The 20824-nt window shown below is 39.1% G+C and overlaps 1 protein-coding gene across 1 annotated transcript; it reads right to left on the bottom strand.

Moving 5' to 3' along the window:
• Positions 1 to 1015: 1015 nt before the first annotated feature.
• Positions 1016 to 20344, bottom strand: LOC110047002 (uncharacterized). Its single transcript, XM_020752712.2, has 8 exons — positions 19851 to 20344; positions 15449 to 15656; positions 14731 to 15041; positions 14247 to 14387; positions 12456 to 12778; positions 10873 to 12021; positions 5380 to 5647; positions 1016 to 4368 (listed from the first exon to the last, which is right to left on the bottom strand). The coding sequence occupies exons 1-8, from the start codon at positions 20025 to 20027 to the stop codon at positions 3970 to 3972; spliced, it is 2976 nt and encodes a 991-aa protein (XP_020608371.2). The 5' UTR covers positions 20028 to 20344; the 3' UTR covers positions 1016 to 3969.
• Positions 20345 to 20824: the final 480 nt, after the last annotated feature.

Genomic DNA, 20824 nt, shown 5'->3' with positions numbered 1-20824 from the left:
TCATTATACCGAGCTAGTAACATAAACCAGACGCGGAGTCCGAAGATTGTTAAGATTGCTGAAAAGCAAATTTGGGTTTATTACAATGCAAAAAGATTGTTACAATATTTCGGCGTTATTTTTTTGTAGTTAGATTAAAACAGGTGGACAACTCATGTATCAAAGCTAATTAGGCGTATCACAAGCAATGACGTAACATGATGTATCAAGCTAGAGAGGCGATAAGCAAAGTTATAGCCCACTGACTTCCGACGAAGGTGTATTTTGAGCGGAAGCTAGAGGTGTCACGCCATCATACGGACCAGTTTCTTCGACGTATTCTAGAATGGACTCGGTTTTCAACCAGGTGCCGGGCGTAACTGAACTAATGGCAGTTTAGTAGTTATTTTGTCTAAAAAAAAAGATAGAAAAATTATTTCACCTTTGTGCGAACTGAATAGCTTTATGTCAAATGATTAAATAAAAACGTCCTGGTTTTCTAGGAAAAAGGGAACAATTTCTGAGAATGAAAATAACAATTCGTCTTCAAATGGGAAAGAAATAATAATAATAATAATCATAATAATCATAATAATCATAATAATAATAATTATAATAAAAACAGAATCGGTTTGCAGTCTAGATATATTATTTTTAATGCTTAGGGAAAAAATCTTTAAAACGTCGAGACCTAGTCCAATTTTACCCTTTTTTTGGTTGTTTGTCTTTTATGGAACAAGGTACGGACAGGTTGTGTATACAAAACACTAAAGGTGGGGTTTAAAGAAGAGGAACACCCCCCCCCCCACTTCCCACAAAAAACTATCTTAAGTAAGTGAAAAGTCTACTTAAAGAAGCATACTTAAACCATGGCAAAAATAGTATTCTCAAAGTTTAACTTCAATGTGGTTATTGTTAATGAGAGACCCATCACACAGGCCAATGGAATGGTCTTTCTTTGGGGGAGGTGAAATGACAACTTAACTTTGAAGTCTTACGTGTCTAGCCTAGCAAATAAAATTTCAAAATCCAGAGGTATAATATTTACGTCTATTTTCTTTCTTTCAAAATCTTCTCTCCGTATTCTATAAGATTCAATAATATTTCCATACCTTACTGTAATCTAGTTTGGGGATTTACCGTACAAAACAAACCTTCAGAGAATTGTAATTTTGTCGCTAGTCTGCGAGTCTTCAAGTCCTAGTTTTAGGCTCACAGAGAACCTAGTTTAAAGAAATTTAATTTGCTTAAACTTCAAGACATTCATTCAGTACATCTTGGTCAATTTATGTTCTTGTTTAGAAGCTCTCTTCTCCCTGAAAAGTTTGAAAACACATTCACAACAAACAGCCAAATCCATGATGGTTACAACACAAGGCAGGCACACTCCTTTCGTCTTCCATGATGTCGAATTTACCTTACCGAACCAGTTCCAGAAGCGTTCGAGATTAATTCGTTGTGTGCTAGACTGTCTTCGCGCGCCACCAACAACAGTGCAGAAATCGTGTACATTAGCTATAAAAAATTACGATATACCTTCGGTAAGTGTCCGCCGTGAAAATTGATCGACGAGTATTGTTTTCTTGCGCCCATGTTCCAGCTTGGGATTTCCTCGGCTGCTTTGAACATTTTTTCTGAAACTCTCCACGAGAATAATCCCGTTGTACGGGCCAAGTAGCTACCTCGATCGATGAGGAAAGCCACGTGTAAGAAGGCGACAGAGTCGCCTTGCAATACCTCCCCGCTGACTGGCCAGAAAAAATCTTATTCTGGCCAATCTGCGGCAAGATTTCCAACGCTTCTGTAACTGGTTCGGTTAGGGTAAGTCGCGCCGTTCTTGAAGTAAACTTACGCCCGAAAATATCACATCGTCCCGACTAGCTGCCCTGGGTCTCCGAGGATGGAAAACAATATGACGCTCCTTCTTTCAATTAAGGCCGTATACTGTAAAAGAACTGAACTACTGTAAAAGTAATTATATTGTATAGTAGATCAGTATACACTACTGATCTACTGTAAACTCTGCTGATCTACTGTAAAAGAACCACTGTAGATATTGCTGAACCTGAAATCCAGCTCTCACTCTTTTATGTTGACGTGGTAGAAACTGTCAATCAAGTATCAAACTGACACTTCCAAAAATTCTAAGCTCACGTTAGGGCTTGCACAGTCCACACTGAGCAGTCCCACGAATGCTCATGAGAATAATTACCATATTTACCTTCGATAAAATAACAGAGTCGAAACGTTTTTCATTTTTCACATTTTCTCTATGATTCCAAGAGAGTCTGGCCAAAATAAAACAACGAGAGCAATATAAAAATTACAAGAACTGTTTTACGGAATTAGATTAAAATATAAGTCAGAGAAATGCACAGGAAAACTAAACAAAAACTGTTGTGCAACCTCTAACAAACAACAACTCAAGCTAGCTGATTGAGGAAGAAAGGTTGTCTTACTGGTTACGCTTTACATTATCCAGTGTATACGATACCAATTAATACAGCTACATTATAGTACTTGCAAAACTAATATTAATAGCTACTCTTCATTATTGTTTCTTACTAACCACCTTTTCTTAATCAAACTGTACTTGCATTTACCAAGATGAGTTAGGTGAAGGAGATATTTGACATTAGCTAACATTGTCCATATGTGATCTCCACTAAAGAAATAAGGTCTGCTGTGGTTTTACTTAGTCGAAAGTAAAGCTCTAAATCAAGAGCAGAACATACCAGCAATAACAATAAAGTGTTCCAGAAAAATGGTCGGGTAAAATACATTTTAGTAAATCACATGGCCAGAGCACTAATACTAAATCAAGATAACCGTCCAGATTAAAAAAAAAAAAACACCAAAAAAAAAAAAACTCGATGAAACTCATTCTCTTTGAGCTAAATTAATCCTAAGTACACGCAATTTAAATATTTACCGAGTTTTTCCACCAAGAATTTCCACCAGAAGATTTCCCTATAAAATTCATCTTATGTTCTTTAACAATAGACTGGCAGGGACTGGCCTTTCCTTCTTGGAGTAAATACCTGAAGGTACGCCAGCTATAGCAAAAAAAAAAAAAAAAAAAAAAAAAAAAGAAAAACTGATTGTTCTGGTGTGGGGTATACTGTCTTCAGCAGTTGTATGCGGCCAAAGACTTTGCCTTGAAATCGAAGGAAACGAACCGATGGTGAACTGGATTTTGCTCAGGCGAAGCAGAGTTCAAACAGCGAAAAATGATCAAAAGATCGATCGACGCTTGTGCTTACTTCGACATTTTCACACCTTCGAAAGGACGCCAAAATAAAAATGGCGCGAAAACCGAGAGAAACTGGTGCCTAATGTGAAAACCACTAAATTCGTGTTTGTGTGAGGACCAGACGTCTACAGGCTTTTAAAATTTTGAGAATGGTGATATCAGAAATGACTACAGCCAACAAACGATGATCATGCAACAGTTTCGTTGCAAAGAAGCGTAAAACTACCTTTACGCGTTTCGTAAAGAAGTTGTTAATGAAATCTAACCGTAAAGACGAGTTTGTATATCTTTACGCGTTTAATAAAAGCGCGTAAAGATCGATCGGCGTAAAGAAAATTAAAGGTCTGTGAAGAACAATGAGTGAAAATGCGTAAAGAATGTGTCAAGAGAAACAGCTCAAAATAATTCGGTATTTCCATTGAAGATGGACAAGACATAATTATTTCACTTCTTTGAGTATCTCTCTAGAAAATATGTATTTCTCTAGAAAGTGGTGAATCATATCCATCTAGATCCTTATTCTTTACGAACGTTTAATATCCTTTACGCAGTCTTTACACGTTCTCTGTATTTACGCATCTTTACGGAACACGGAACTTGCCCATAAAGAAGAGGCCTTATTTTTACGATTCTTTAAGCAATTTTAATTTGGATTTCATGCTGTAGGTATTATTTAGCCTTTTTTTTTCATTCATTCATTCTGTTTCCTAGAAACTAGTCCATTCGACACTGAAATGTTACACTAAATCTACAACCTCGAGCTCTTCATACAGTTCAGTTGTCTTTTGGTTACATTCCTCAGCTGAAGGACGTTCCACTGCGTTTCCATTCCAGCATTTCTTCATCAATTCTTTCCAGGGCTGCGGAGGCTTCTCGCAGTTTTTCAGATGTTTAGGACGATGACCAGCATCGACGATAGCAGTGAAAGCCCTCACTCCAGAGAAAGCCTGTTTCCCATACCACATCTCCCACAGTATTAGACCAAAGCTGTAAATGTCTACTTTGCTGTCATACAGCTTTGAATGAAACACTTCCGGCGCGATGTAGAAAAGGGTTCCCGTCAAAGTACCCGTGACGTTCTTTGCTTCTTTGGAAACGGCAACATCGGTAATCCTCACTGAGTGCTCTTCTGATAACTTCAATAAAAATACACATATGATCACTGATAACTGTCCTATTTTAAATCTTACATTTTTAATATTTCTTATTATCATATCGCTTGTGTTTGTATGCTCACGGGCCGAGTACGGGCCTGCAAAGGCAGAGCAAAAAGCCATATAATAAACAACCCGAAGGACGAGCTGAGAGAACAGGGAGCTTAAGAAAAGTTTAATTAGTAGAACAATGGCTGTGCACGTGCGTTATAATTCTTAGTACATTTCTTTGCTGTCCTCTGCAAATCAACCACGTGAAATGACCAAATTCTGCGTTGTCTGGAGAACGTGTACCACGAAGACTAATTTTTTTAATTTTTCTTTCAAAGTTATCGCTGTGTACCGGATTTGGTTTTGCGATAGTTTTGACAGTGATAAACAGATTTATCACACGACTGATGAAGATTTTCACAAAAAAATCGGATTCAGAGCCGGCTTGGCATTTAGTTACGTATCAAAGGTGTAGGTGTAGGACGTTGAAGATGAAGGCAAGACAATCGTTTACGAGTAGTATTTATTCTGAACTGGCAACGAGAAAACCGTCAAGAGTGCTTCGTTACAGTGCCCGATCCAATACTTGGAAAATTTTGGAACGTTCTATTTCTCATGTACGTAATTACTTTAATTTTGAAAACCTGTAATACTGCTAAATTTAACTCTTTTGAGAGGTTTCTGGAATCACCAGGTCTACTTTTATGAGAGCGTGAGTTTCGTCCCAACAGTGAGGTTTACAAATGTGACAATCTTAGTGCTGCTTTCCGAGAAGTCAAATAAACCAGTCAGTTACGGTTCTGTTGCTGCTACTGTGGATCCTAAATTTTAGTCTGGGAACTGAACCGTGCTCTGTATCGACACTCGTTACAATGTTACTTGAACCCTAGCGACTATACTTAATAATAAGGTATTTGGTTCCCTAAAGAAGGCTGTCAACAAAAATAGTACATCATAAAGGAAATTAATCATGGTACATGTAAAGAGCTTATAGTTTCATACCAGGATGTTCTCAAGCGTGAGGTTTCTTTGAATAATTCCCTGTTTGTGTATGAACGCAAGAGCACCACTGATCTCTTTCGCCCATCGACATACTTCTCTAAAGACAGCCGGATTGCTAGATTTTGCTGGAGCTGCTTCTGGGTGATGAAATATGAGACTCTTTAAGTTTCCTCTGCATTTTTCCATTACCAAGATCACTCTTGTGATGCCGTCTTTGTCGAGAAGGGATGTGCCATAAAACTTTACAATGTGAGGATGGTCTAATTTTCTAATGAACAAAAGAAAGGTGGTAATTATATAAAAAAACAGCCGAAATAAGTGACAAAAAAAGAGAAGAATAATCAAGTAAAAGTAAGACCGAAAAACAAAGATTCTACTTCAAAGATTCTACTACGAAGATTCGCCCTATTCCCTTTCCGCTCGTCCTAATTATATACTAGATAAAAAGTCTTACTTTTTAGAGTATAAGCATTCTAAAACTTGCTACAAAGTTAAGACCACCTTTTCAAAGTACTATGGTGTAGTCTCCTCCTTGACAAAAAGAAGACCATTTCAAGACCACGCTACGATGAATTCTAAAGACCAACTCACTCGTAGCCAAAGTTACTTTCGTCCCCAAACTTTTACAATGAGGCGTATACGCTAATTGTTGAAGGAATCACTTCAACACCTGATAAAAGCCAGAGTAAATGGATTGCTGAATGCGAAGATTACGAAAATGTGACAAAATGGGATAAGTCATATATCTGCCCTTCTATTGCAAGAAAGAAACTAAACTTCAGACTTTCCAATTTAAGCTTTTTCACAGAAGGCTTGCAACGAATGATTATCTAACAAGTACCGTAATGTAAGTGGTGTAAGTGTAACGGAGTGGTCTGTAAATATTGTACTGTAACTGCGGTGTAAGTACCGTAAAGTAACACAATGTAAGTAGGGTATTTCGTATAACTATCTTGATGTAGGTAATGTAAGTATTGCGTTGTAATTAGTGTTAGCAAGTAGTTTGTCTTGTGAGTAGTCGAGTGTGGAAATAACAAGATTTTTCTTGTTCAAAAAAAAAAAAATATATATATATATATATATATATATATATAAACAATTAGGTGAACTACTCAAATCTTGAGTGGATGGATGTTTAATACAGAACTGTTTCGTAGGTCACCGAAAAGGTAACCCACTCCTCAGTTAAACTCCATGTCACAATCCAGTATATATATATATATATATATATATATATATATATATATATATATAAACGTTTGATAAAGCAAGGACGGACAACTTCTGACGGTAAAAAAAGTTAAAAAGTTAAAAATTTAATAGAAAAACGTTTCGGTCTTAGACCTTCATCAGTTACAAGAGAAAAAGGACGAAAACTAAGTTTAAATACGGTTACAGTGTGGGAGATTACGTAACGAAATGAAAAATACAATATTGTGCTATTAATACATCGTGATTAATACAATACAGGAAGAAAATGCAAAACGAGAAATACAATGCTGTACTATAAATTGCGTCATACAGGGTGATAATTAATAGACCAAACGAAAAGAATACAATACTGTGCATAAATTACATTATAGAGCGTGATAATTGCAGAACTAGGTTAAATTCAACCTAAAAACTAAAAGAGTTAAAATAGATAAAACGGACTCTTGCAATGCGGTAAATATAACGGGAAAAATAGTTTGCAAAGATAAGCAGAAGAAACCTACGTTCACGCTGGACAAGGTTAATAACAAAATCCCAAATCGAGGCCTTTGGAGCATTAAAGGGTTGACAAACAACAAAATCCCTGGAGGGGCCCTTAAACAATAAGCTGTAATAAGATCCCAGGCAGGGCCTTTGAGCATACCTAACACCCAAAAAGCTGAAAAAATCCACGGAAGGGCCTTTGAACTGCCTTATGGCGCGAACGCATATTTACACAAGAGAAAGTTAATTATAACAAATTCTGTTTTTGGAGTGAAATTCTTTTCTTTTATTTAAGCCATGGGGAGCCAAAGAGAGAGAGAGAGAGAGAGAGAGAGAGAGAGAGAGAGAGAGAGAGAGAGAGAGAGAGAGCTCAATTGTTCTCTTTGGCTCCCCATGGCTTAAATAAAAGAAAAGAATTTCACTCCAAAAACAGAATTTGTTATAATTAACTTTCTCTTGTGTAAATATGCGTTCACGCCATAAGGCAGTTCAAAGGCCCTTCCTTGGATTTTGTCAGCTTTTTGGGTGTTAGGTATGCTCAAAGGCCCTGCCTGGGATCCTATTACAGCTTATTGTTTAAGGGCCCCTCCAGGGATTTTGTTGTTTGTCAACCCTTTAATGCTCCAAAGGCCTCGATTTGGGATTTTGTTATTAACCTTGTCCAGCGTGAACGTAGGTTTCTTCTGCTTATCTTTGCAAACTATTTTTCCCGTTATATTTACCGCATTGCAAGAGTCCGTTTTATCTATTTTAACTCTTTTAGTTTTTAGGTTGAATTTAACCTAGTTCTGCAATTATCACGCTCTATAATGTAATTTATGCACAGTATTGTATTCTTTTCGTTTGGTCTATTAATTATCACCCTGTATGACGCAATTTATAGTACAGCATTGTATTTCTCGTTTTGCATTTTCTTCCTGTATTGTATGAATCACGATGTATTAATAGCACAATATTGTATTTTTCATTTCGTTACGTAATCTCCCACACTGTAACCGTATTTAAACTTAGTTTTCGTCCTTTTTCTCTTGTAACTGATGAAGGTCTAAGACCGAAACGTTTTTCTATTAAATTTTTAACTTTTTAACTTTTTTTACCGTCAGAAGTTGTCCGTCCTTGCTTTATCAAACGTTTTTAAATTCATTTTTGCGGTGAGGCTTGGACTGTGAATCTTCATTGATCCTCCTGACGCAGTGGCATTCTTTGTTGGCTTGAGGCATTTTATAACCGTTTTATATAGATATATATAGATATATATAGATATATATAGATATATATAGATATATATAGATATATATAGATATATATAGATATATATAGATATATATAGATATATATAGATATATATAGATATATATAGATATATATAGATATATATAGATATATATAGACATATAAAAGTGAATAAATGTTTCAAAGAAAATTCGCCCTGAGTGGGATTTGAACCCACGTCTCCCCGCATACTAGTCGGGTGTGATATCCACTACACCATCAGGACAACCATGCTGGCAACACGGCAATCGAAGATGTGATTTACGTGGCATGGAACGTGGTCTCCCGGGAAATTTTCTTTCAAGGTGACAAGGTAGGGGAAGCCTATAACTCCGTTTTGAAATCCAACTAAGGATCAAGTTCATGATACACGACCGAAGTCAACTTAGCGGATGACAATGGAGGATCCACAAGGGATACAGGCTACTTTCAAATTAATATATACTGTATATGAGAGAACCCCTAACCCTGTTCACCCCAGATAATCATATTTTAAAGTGAATAAATGTTTGAAAGAAAATTCGCCCTGAGTGGGATTTGAACCCACGTCCCCCCGCATAACAGAGTCCATACCATGCCTATACAAGCCTTTGAAGTCGCTGCAAATGAGTCGAACGAGCCAAACAAAGCTAAATTAGAGCTTACATTGATCATTTGGTTCGCCGCGGCACTAATTTAGACCGGCTTAACCTCTGCGATTTCACCTAAATGACCTCACTATGTCTTTACTGTGGGTTAAATTAGCCAGTCACGCTAACAAGAGCATGGTAAACAGTGGAATCGGTTATTTACCTCTATATTTCAACCAAAAAGTAGCCGTTACGTGACATTTCATCTCAATATCTGACCGGATTCGCAAAAACATAGCCATAGAATTTGACTTGTCACTGATAATCTTGCTACAATTCTGTCCCAGAGCTAGCTTTCCACGAGGCTTATCGTAGCTCAAATAGCAGCAAATAACTCTCCTGTATGCCTTTTGAGGCCAGGAAGACTAAATTCACCGTCTTTTCGTTGAATCATGAATTGTACAATTTAATTAAGAGTGCTTTTAACATGAAATTGGAGTCTAAATCAACACGAACGTACAGATATGAAGACCGCGGCGGAGAGCCAATCTATTGCTTTCTAAAGGCCTGCATCGTCCTAAATGGACTGAACAAGAGCTTCCTACATCGAGAATCGATTGAAATTCAGTCAAACTAGGCCATAGTTAGCAGTAAGCGAACACTCAACATATGTTGTCGTTACGTCAATTATCGCCCGGAAGCCACGCAAATAAATTTCTTCCGCGCTAGCGAATCACAGACAGTTCTGATACTTAGCTAAGCCGAGAACGCCTAAAATTGATAAAACAAGGAAATCCTACTTACGATCAGCGCTTGAACTCATGTTCTTCTTTCTCCTCGTGGCCATGTTTTGCTGGCAAATAGCAATGTCCCGGATGTACTTCAATTTTGTCGAGCGCGGAATGGCACATCCAGATTTCAACAGATTTTTTTTCGAAGTCTTTAGCTACATCAAAGTTCAAAGCAAATGACGCCAACAGCAGCTAGAAATGTCTAGTCCACTGCACGTCTAAGCCCTAAATTGATGTGGCTAAAGAGTTTTGCTGTCTAAAGCAAGCACAACATTATCGCCACAGAGCAAACGGCCTTCTGTTACGGGACTAAATGTGACCCGTACAGTTTACACATCTCCTCAGGCCCGCCTCACGCACGATAATGGGCGACGCTTACTAGCAAATCGTTAGACTTGGGCCTTCATTGGACTTAATGATGTCCTCGGGCAGACTTCCTTTAGACAGCAAATACAGAACGCTAATCGGTCGCTCCTTGTCAGAGTCACCCTGCGAACTGAATTCAGACGAGTGTAGCCTGGGCTAAAATTCACGAAAATTGAAAAGGGGCTGGGGGGGGGGGGGGGGATAATCGATAAATGATGGGAAAAAATACCTAAATAAATGAAACATGCGGCAAGGAGTTTCTACATTTCATGCTAGGTAAGATTTACAAGTTGCTGTCATAGCGAAAGCAGAAAAAAAAAATGAAAAAAACAAATAAAACAAAAAACACTTGATTCAGTCTTTAACACCGTTTTCATAAATCCAGACATATATATATATATATATATATATATATATATATAACTGCAGACAGTACTGTTTCGGCCTTTTGGGCCTCATCAGTGCATTGCAGTATATATATATATATATATATATATATATATATATCATATAGTTATGGGTCTAATAGGAAGATGTTGCTGGGGAGCTGAACTTGAGCTCTGAAGGTCCCTGATTTAAATTGCCCATCCTACTATTATCTGCATCAGCTCTCGTTAACCTATGCAAAGTTCAACTTGGTGCTCCGTTTTGTAAATAGCCAGCTGGTCAACTTCTTACCAGTTTGGAGACATGTCTTATTTGTAATCTATCTGGAATATTTGTTTCTTTGTTTTGCTTTTTGCAGTGTCCTGAGTTAAAGGGTCAAGAAGCTAAGAACATATATAAGACAACCCCCTCACCTCAGCAGTTCCACTTCTGCCATGATTTGGTTTGCATTTATGGCATCAAGCACTGCGTTGTAAACCTTTAATGCCACGGTTTGCTCCACTTCATGTTTTTTCAGCATTCCTTGATACACAGTGGCAAACGCACCACACCCAAGGCGGAGGGAAATGTCTTCTTTCCAGTCTAATTCATGGCTGCTGATGTCCACGGCACGGACTTCTTTTAATCCAAATAATGCCAGATGTCCTCTGATATAAGACGCCTCATCCACTGATGGTTGGTATAGGTCTTGTATTTCTTTTTGAGAGCGTGTTTCGTCACGGAGTTGATTAAACAACAGCTCGTCAGCCCCGATAAGCTCTGGAATGCGGGCTTCAATTTGCTTCAGACACAACTTAGCCTCCTTCAGTTGGTCCTTCACGAAGAATCTGAGCACGGTTTCGTTTGATACACCGTCCAGATAGTTTGCGGACGCTTCTGCCATAAAAACACACTTGTTTCTCTCGTATTTAGTAATTTTATTTTTATCTTCTATCTTGCTTTTAATTGCCAGTATGCCGACCACAGGGGCGCCGATCACCAACGCAACTAGGCTAAGTGGAACCCAGATTGGACTAGCGACTCCGATGATAACCTTTTCACCTGTTGTAAACAATGGTTTTGCTGGAGGATTACTTTCTGGCATATCATGGTCCTCAGCTGTGGCAGCTCCTTGGAGATTTCGGAGTTGCCCTTCAACAAAGTTGTACCGCTCTTGAAAGTGCTGTGCAAGTGACTCACGAGCGTTTGTAAACACTTGGTTATCCTCCTCCCATTGGTCCACGATTTCTTTCAGACGGGCTCGTAACGCTTTTGTGATGTTGCTTTTGGTCACTTCCCAGGAGTGCTCGGCCTTTGGAACTTCGTCCAAGGTCCATGAGGTGAAGCGAGCTCTGACATCAGGTGATTTGAGGTATTCGGAGAGCCTCTTTACAGCATCATTAACATGGGCTTTCATATCTTTGCGAAGCTTTTCAATGATTTGACCTTGTTCGGCCTTAATCTGACTCAAACGGCGAAGAATTAGGTTCATTCTCAGCTGTACGTTCTTGTGGTCTCTAGAAGCGTTCATCACGAAAACCTTTCCTTGGTAAATTACTCGCGAGAGAAGACAATCCAACCACCTTAAAAAAAAAAAAAAGAAATCACACCTGTGTTACTGACTAACTCAAGTTATAACCAAAGTTGGAGTTGTTTCATTGGTTCTTGTTGATATCTTTTTACATTCCCTTTCAATGTCGCTATGTTTATGTAATTTTCTTTTATTCTGTATTTTGTCCATCGCAATAAGAACTAAATTGCTGATATATAATTTGGTTTGCTATACTGACCGATTTAATACAAGCTGGACAGTGAAAATTAATTTTATATTGCATACTCTCAACTCGGAAACAGCGTAACACGAACAAGCCGACCTTTTTGTTATTTCTAATCCTCACTAAAAAAGCTATCACCTGTTCTCGTGCGTTTATCAGTCAATTCCTATAAATTGTTCTCAAGCAGACTGATTTTTTCCATTCAAAGTAAACAAATTAAAAGCGGACCATAGTGTGCTTACTTCCAATGCATTTCTAGCCTGGCCTCGATGCTCTTCAAGACCATACACTTCATACAATTCATAAGAGCGGAGAAGGCTTCGGTGATTATTCCGTGGTTCTGAGCGATACTGGCGTTCGTCGTCGATATATGGATGATCTGTGACCCGGGAACAAGACCAGGCCAACAGTTCTTCAGCTTTTTGATCACATGATTCCTGACCTCGCTAGCTTCTTTCTCAGGTATTTGGTCCCACTTGTTGCACACGAACATGGCACACTGGGGAGAAAATCCTCCCTGTCCTTCAAGCGTCACTTTTCTCACGTCTTCTAGCAGCTTTTCAAGCTGAAAATCAAAAGTAAAAGTGATCATTTGAACATATTAAACATTTTGGGCAAAAAAAATCCCTGGGGCGTATTAAATCCGTATTTTGTTATAAAGGCGCCGATCCAGTTTAGGAAAAGAAAACATTTTATTTAAAACTACATACCATACGGAAGACAACACCCTATATCCTAGAATCCTGTTTAGGACAATGGACGAGGTAGAATAAAGGATACTGACAACCATACAGTACAATATTATTTTCTGATGTTGATTGAAAACGTTCCTGATATATCGGCAAGCTTATCAAATCTCGCATTGATCAGTGCTGAATGAGCCATATTTAACAACAACAACAACTGTGCATCCACACCCTGTTTAGGACACGTCCGGACCCTGCTAAGGACAGATTATATTTACATAAAATCACACGCCCTGTTCAGTCAAAGTTCATGCCCTGGCGACGATGGTAGTAGACCAAAAGAAATGGCCTGGAAATATTGTGATGGTGGTGGTCGTTGACGAAAAATAGAAATGTGGTGGTGGTAGCGGTACCTGCGGAGTTGACGGTGACCGAAGTGGTGGACATAAAATAGAAATGTGGTGGTGGTGGCAGTGGTGGCCGTGGTGGTTGTGGTGGTGGTAGGGGTTGGGGTGGTAGACAAAAACAATAATAGAAATGTGATCGCGGCGGTGGGGTGGCGGTGATGATAGATAGATAGATAGATAGATAGATAGATAGATAGATAGATAGATAGATAGATAGATAGATAGATAAACTTTATTTAAACACGATAATAATTAAAGCTAAAAGCTTGTGGGGTCGTGTATTTAAATTTAACTTTGCTAAAAATTTAAAATTGCGATTAAAATGTTTAGATTACAATTCCTAGGCAGCGGCGAGTGCGGTGCTGGCGGAGGTGGTGGGCATGGCGGCGGTGGAGGTGGACAAACACCATCGACAAGTGGTTGTGGCTAAGTTGGTGTTGGAGATGCCAGCCGCATACATTTATTCTTAGATGAATAATAAAATAAATTTTGCTTGCACGATGTTTGTTTAGTACAGTTCGTGGTTTTAACTGTTGAGTTACTGCTAATAAATTACAAGCTAATGTTTCCTAGCAATAGTCACGCTGAATGGTCGTTTTATTTTAACGTTAACATTCTCCCACCGATACACAGGCGTTTAAAGCAGCGCGGAAATCGTCAACGCTGGTTAAAAGAATTTCCATACAACTAAATGTTTCAACAGAAACTAACAACAAGAGCCAAAAATAATTCTTTTCTATCCCAAAAATTCTGCCAAATGACTGTAATGACCCAATTAACGATTAGCGCGATTTTATTAATTTTTGAGTGTGAATTCTATGGCTGTTCTCCGTTCAAGAGTCCGAACGAGTCTTGCACTTGACGCCTGGAGGGGCTCGTAGACCTATACCTTCAGTACGACATAGTATTCTTACTGCCTTCATTCATTGCCAATACTTACTCTGTCTTTCTGAACTCCTCCAGCGTTTGCACTGTTTATGACATAAATGAACGCAAAGGCTTCTGGTAAATACTGCGTGACTATCCCATCCATGATGTCGGACTCACCAACACCCGGACTGTCAATTATTACTACGCCTTTCTGAAATATAGACAGTAGAAAGGTTGGCTGCCTTTTATTCTAACTACCCCACGAAGGCATATGAGATTATTCACAAAATAAGTAGAATTTGAAACCTAGGAATGATTAAACGTTTTGTATGCGTGTTTAATATTGAAGGTTCTTTTGGATATTAATGAATTGTGCTGTGAAGGGAAGGACATGACTCAGGTGCTGATTGGGTGTGATAACAGTGTACTAAGCTACAACAAATGGATTCCGTGGAACCTCTTTGCTTTGTCCCGTCCTCGGAATACTTTTGGTTACTTTTCAAATAATTAATTACGGGAAGGGATTAGTTTGTTATCACATCGCAAATAAATACCTCCAAAAGCTGGTGAGGCCAAAAGAGTTCAATCTTTTTGTAAACTGAACCTTTTTCTCGATCACTCTTCACGTGAACATAATGAGAGATCTGCTGAAGATAACTTTGTTCAGAGGATTCAGCCTGTAGAGGGAACTCCATAGTTGGAAGCCCTGTCTTAGGATCCTTGTCCTTAAAGTGGGCCACAATTCTTCGTTGCTCTCCATACTTCAGTTCGCATATGGTGGACGTTGTACTGAGTATAGAATATGGAAGAAGTTTCTCTCCCAGAATGAGATTCACCAAGCTGCTTTTTCCAGATCCTGTCTCACCTGTAACATAAGAAACCAGCTTCCCTCAGCGACCACCCTCATGAAAGCCTGCTGATTCTCCCGATACCAAATTGTAATTAAAAGCTCCCGTTTGTGGCCATTCCTTTAAGCGACTGTGACTATATCCGGTGTGGCTACCAGCGGTTATCTGCGACTATCCACGTAAAAAGAAAACCAAAGGTAATATGTAGATAGGTGAATTTTGTTCTGTTTGTTATGAACAATAGATCTGTATACTACTCTATCGGGCTGCTTTATTCGTGATCCTTTTCGAATGTTGGAAGCTCTTGTTAGTGACCAACTCACTTTTTCTTTGGGTGATCGCTCACAGGATTTTACCCTTGTAGCCGGCCAGCTCTAGTTACGACTTTCACATTTACGAGCTTCAGCTGACAATAATCATTTACCTGCCACAAGAAGAAAGTATTCCTTCTGTTTAAGTTGTTCTTCGTGACTTTTTATTTTTTCTTCAATGGGGTCCATGTTCTGCTCTAGCAATTGAACAAGTCTGTAATCCAGTTTCTTCAGACAATTCTCGCTTTCAGAGAAAAAATTCAGCAACACTCTTCTTTTCCTTTCATCTTCGTCTTTTGCTTGTGACAAAATCGAGAAGGCCTGAGAATAAAGATAAGAACTTCATTACTGGAATCCATGGTGAATAATGGAGTTGATCAGTCCTATAGTAGCTGTGGTGAATGGTGCAACGAAATTTGTGGGTCTCGGAATCCTTTATAATGGTTCAAAAAGTCTCGTTTTTCTCTGTTCTTCAGAGTCCAAAATCGTATGAAGTCTCAGTCTTGGATGTTCAAGAAAAGATTTCGGTATTTCGGCAAATCTCAGATATTACTATTAGTCAATCTTTGTGATAAGTTCCTCGGGCGTGGTTATGAAATGCTATATGCTCTTTACGACATCCCGGTTAAATTTCAGCATCTTTTAAGATGCCTTCAAATGTACATTAAAATGTACCCATTAATGGCAAACGAGTCATTTTCAAAATGTTGATGTTATTTGACTTTAAATGGATGTAATTTTCAGTTGATACAGTTCCCCGTTAAAACATCAAAGGTTGCTCCGACTGAGAGCATTTTACCTGATTTTCACCTAGACTTATTTTGGTAAACGTTAGTACTAGTTAAGTTGATTGCGACTCAGCTTTTGCCAAAAGTTTTCCATAAAGTTCGGTTTAAGTCAATTTGTAAGTTTCGGAGTCAGTCACCACGACGGCCAAGTTTATAGCCCTGGCTCATATCCATAAGACGTTTACTTAGCTTGTTTTGCTCACCTGTGAGTACTATATTGCTAGAACTCAGTAGGGGTTCCTTATTGGTACAACTCTTTGTAGTTGGAGACAAAAGGCGCGAAAAAGGCCTTGACAAGTATTTACTGCAACAGAGCCTATCACAAATCATTCAAGAGGCACAAACAAATCATTTTTTCCAAAGAAAAAAGAACAACAAAGTCAATAAAGAAACCTTTCCTTTCATGGAAGTAGAATTTAGGAAAAATAGGTTACAACATATTTGAGAAACAAAAATATTGTAAAACGCTCTGCGAGTTGTTCGAATTTGGAGTAGAAAGCATTTACCTTCTATACAAGCAAATATATGCTGAGACCAGCACAGAAATTTTTTTATACGCATTAACAGAAGGACTTCGTGCCATTCATCATGGCAACCATCAATGAGAAACTGAGCACCAAAACGAAGCGTCTATATCCAAAGTTACTGAGCTCTGCGCTCCTAAAATCCCCTCGCCATACAATATTATTTTTGAGTCCAGGCAAGATCGTTGCAGAAGTCATCAATGAAGCTCCTATCACTGGCTGTGGTCCTTAAGTTTCGAGAGGGGTAGGCAGGTTTCAATGAGGAAGAGGCTGATGAGGCCATATTTTTACGCTTAGAAATATTATTAAACAGTGTACCGAAGGAGAGCGGTTCCTCTGTGTGAACTTTTCGAATCTTTGTCGGATGTCGGCAAAGCAGTTCGACAGCATGCACTGGTACAGCCTCTAGCGGCTACTACTAGCGTTTGGAATCCCCTCTCAACTCATCGAGATCAACAGAAGCTTAGCTTCTACCGCAACGTACTTTGCCTGTTGCATTAATTGTTTGTAACATAGACATCCTGTTCGAAGTCAAGACTGTCCACAATGTTTTTCAATCTCTTCGTAGAGCTGATCATGCGGCGCACAACAGAGGACCAGATCAGGGGCATCAGAAAAGACCCCCTTCTCTGGCAGACCTGGATTAGCGATGCGGCGACTCAATGTCTTTGGATAGTTAGTCGGTCTCAAGAGCAGCAGTAAGAAGACTTATTAAATTAGGAACAGAATATCAACAACAGAAGCCGCCCAGTCCAGGTCAAAAATGAAGACCTTTCATACCGTGCGGACAAAAAATTCACCTATCTCGGTAGCATCCTCAGCAGAGATGGAGGAGCAGTCCTTAACTTCTAGAGCCGGCGCCCTCTCAACAAGACAAGAAACTCTATCAACATGATCAACAAGGTTCGGCGCTCTTCCACTTACAGTACTCAAACCAAGTAGAAACTATACCACACCTGTGTCGTCAAAGTCTCCTGTACACTTCGGAATGCCTGGGATTGACCGAGAAAATTTAACAAACCTATCCACATTTCACACCAACAGCCTTCGCAACATTCTGCACAGTTTTTGGCCCAACACCATCTCAAACAAAGACCTTCTCGAATGGCGTGGAACCATATCCATGTCTACTATCCTAATCAGGTGGCGCTCGGGGTGGATTGGCCATGTCATCCGCCAAGAACCCTCCATCATCATACTGCCCTACACTGAACGCCAGAGGGAAAGCTCGAAGAGGGGTAACTCGAAGATCACCTGACGGCGCTCGGTGAAGAAGGAAATGAAGCAGATGGAAAAGACCTGGAATGGCGTTCAAGTCATGGCAAAGGACCGGCATATGTAGAGGAATTACGTTGCTGCCCTGCACGCCAACCGGCGTAATGGGCATGACTGAGTGAGTGACTTATTATTCATTAAATATGCGAGATTATAAACATTAAAAGAGTCATATTGAGGAATACGTGCGAAGCCTCGATCACTTAAGTTCCTTTGCCTCACCAATCGTTTCAAACTGTCCAACTCAAATAATATCCTAGCTTTCCAGACGTTTAATTTCGTGACCCATTGGCAGAGTTTCAACATATCGCTGTCTGTTTTTTTTTTAACAGATCTTCGAGCCAAGTTTATGGTAATTTTAGATGTAAACCTGAAACTTTTTCTTTCTCTAATCTCACTCACACCTACCATGGCATATATGACGACCTGCGATGACCTTTTCTTCGTTGTCACGCATTCAAATGGTAAATAACATTCATTTTCAGACGAAAAACGTAACACTAATCTCTCCTATTAGTAAACGTTTATTAAATGCGATTTAGCTCATTCAACAACACACAATATTGCTTTAAAACTAAACTGATTTGATTGCTTTACCATTGGCCCAATTGTTCGTATCTCTAATAATTAGCTTTGGCTTCCTCAGTCCTATCCAGACCGGAAATTCAGGCCGCTTTCATCGCTCACTGCAGGTTTTAATGGCCTCTCGTCTCTCTGTCGCAAAACACCACTCCGGCCGCGAGCGACGACAGAGAGGCGACTGAATTTGGGCCAGACTTATTCCGTTCCATCCCATCAAGTGATCAGGACGAGACATCATTCATTTGAACGCGGGTATTTTTGCGAACTCCGCAAGGCAAAAGAAATTTTCGGAGATTGTGCCTTTAAAAACGGCGCAGTTTTGTTCTAACTTTGATTACAATTAGGAAGTTTCCATTTTAATAAGCAGGCGTATTACTTATGAATTTCTTCAGTTTACAATATGGCTAAATCGACACGTAGCGTTGACATTCAATTTCATAGGTGGGCTTTCAAGCGTTACGAAAACAACTTTCAATGAAAGAATGTTAGTTACTAGCCTCCTGGAATGGATGAAGAGGCGTGCTACAGTTTCTTGACTAGCGCTTCAATAGGAAAAGGTAACGACTTTTGGATTCGGCAGTCGTTTCATTTGATCAGCGTTAGTCGTCGATTCTGCGCTCACCTACGAAAATATAGCACGTTGGATATAAATTGGTCATCGATGGTAGTAAATTAAATACGTAAAATTTGGCTCGAGACGTGAATTAGTCCCGAGGAGCTAGTAGTCTTTATTTTAGACTCACGCTTATAGAACGAAGTATGCGTACATGCTCTCCTCCTTGCTTCCTCTCCTTTTTTTTTTTGTACATACCATAGTTTATATACATGTCATTCGGTGTATTAATGGAGGGTTCTAAACTCACGCCTCTGTATTATAAAGAGCGAGATGTACAAGCAGTTTTCCTTGCTTCCTCTGGTGTTACATTAAGAGCGTAAAATGCGGCGTTTTGGATAGCCCTGATAGTTCCCCACTGAGCTGTACTTGTCGGGTAGTGAATACTGACTTTAGTTATCCACGAGTCGTGCAAATCGAAATTCATTTCGAGTCGAAACTAGTCGTCTCGTATCGAGCATGGATGCCTGACTTGGAATGACCTGCATTCACTTTTATCAAAATCAAATTTGTACCATGGGAAGCGGATCACGAATCGCTTTAGAGATCTTTGAGGGTCCTGAGCTGAGGCAAACTGAACATTTCTATCTTGCCTCTTCTTCAGCGAGCCCGCTAGTCATGGCTTCCCTTTATCGACTGTGCTTAGTCGGTTCTCAAACGACAGAAAACTACCTCATGATCGCAGTAAAATTAAAAAATGCGTGCCCTCTGTTCATAATCAATTAATTCATACCTGTCCTGCTGTCCAGCTTGGCTTATTTGGTGTCTGACTTAATTCAGCTCTTGCTCGGGCTTTCATGTCGTCCAAAGTTTTTAATCCTTTACACGAAATACCAAGAGCAGCCATAGCTTGAAACATTTCGGACAGATCGTCGATTTCCTCGATAATTTTGGTTTTGCTAAGAGCCATTTCCCCAAATTTCAATGGATTTGTATTGCTGCTATATACATAACACTGGTAGAGAACTAAACGTGAAAAGCTTCCTTCAAAGAAAACCCTAAAGAGCGTTTACAAGCATGTGTTTGTTTCATGACTTCGTGACCTTCGGAGTCAAACTTAGCCCAGACTTTGAAAACATATCAGTGTTGCTGTGAAAGTCAAAAAGCCGTGAACACCTTGATTTGATTTTGACATGTCGATTGTGTAGGCACCAATCAGATGCGAGATCCAACCGCAGAAAAAAAAAAAAAAAAGAAAGAAAGAAAAGAATTGAAAAGAAAAGAAAAAACAAGGAAGCAAACAGAAAATTAAACTACCTTTGGATTGTTTCGCCTTCCTAAAACCATCGTTACCCGATAGTTTTTGCATTACGAAACCCTGCAACCACTTTGCAACCTCAGACATTATTTTTCTCGACTGGAGCCCTTCGTAAATAAACTTCGCCTGGAAACGTCCCCAAAACTCGAGAGCCTGAAATTTGCATACTAGTATTGGAGAGAGAAAAAAACACATGGTAGCTAGCCTAACAGTTATTTCGTCAGAAAAAATGTTCCCCTTTGTAAACTGAATTGAAACGGCCTGGTTTTCTAAAAAGAGGGAACGAACATCTTCTCGAAAATGAAAATAACATTGCGACGTCGAAATAAAATGCGAAAGAAATGGAAATACCAGAATCGGTGTATAGTCTAGGAAATTAATTTTTTATGCTTGGGGACTAAATTCTTTTAAATTTCTTTAGTCTTACCTCAATATACAGTGTTTCGAAA

The sequence above is a fragment of the Orbicella faveolata genome, unplaced genomic scaffold (genome assembly GCF_042242905.1).
Source record: "Orbicella faveolata isolate gen_17 unplaced genomic scaffold, um_ofav_v1 contig_25, whole genome shotgun sequence".
Classification (NCBI taxonomy): Eukaryota; Metazoa; Cnidaria; class Anthozoa; order Scleractinia; family Merulinidae; genus Orbicella; species Orbicella faveolata.
This window is presented reverse-complemented; position numbering and strand designations above follow the sequence as displayed.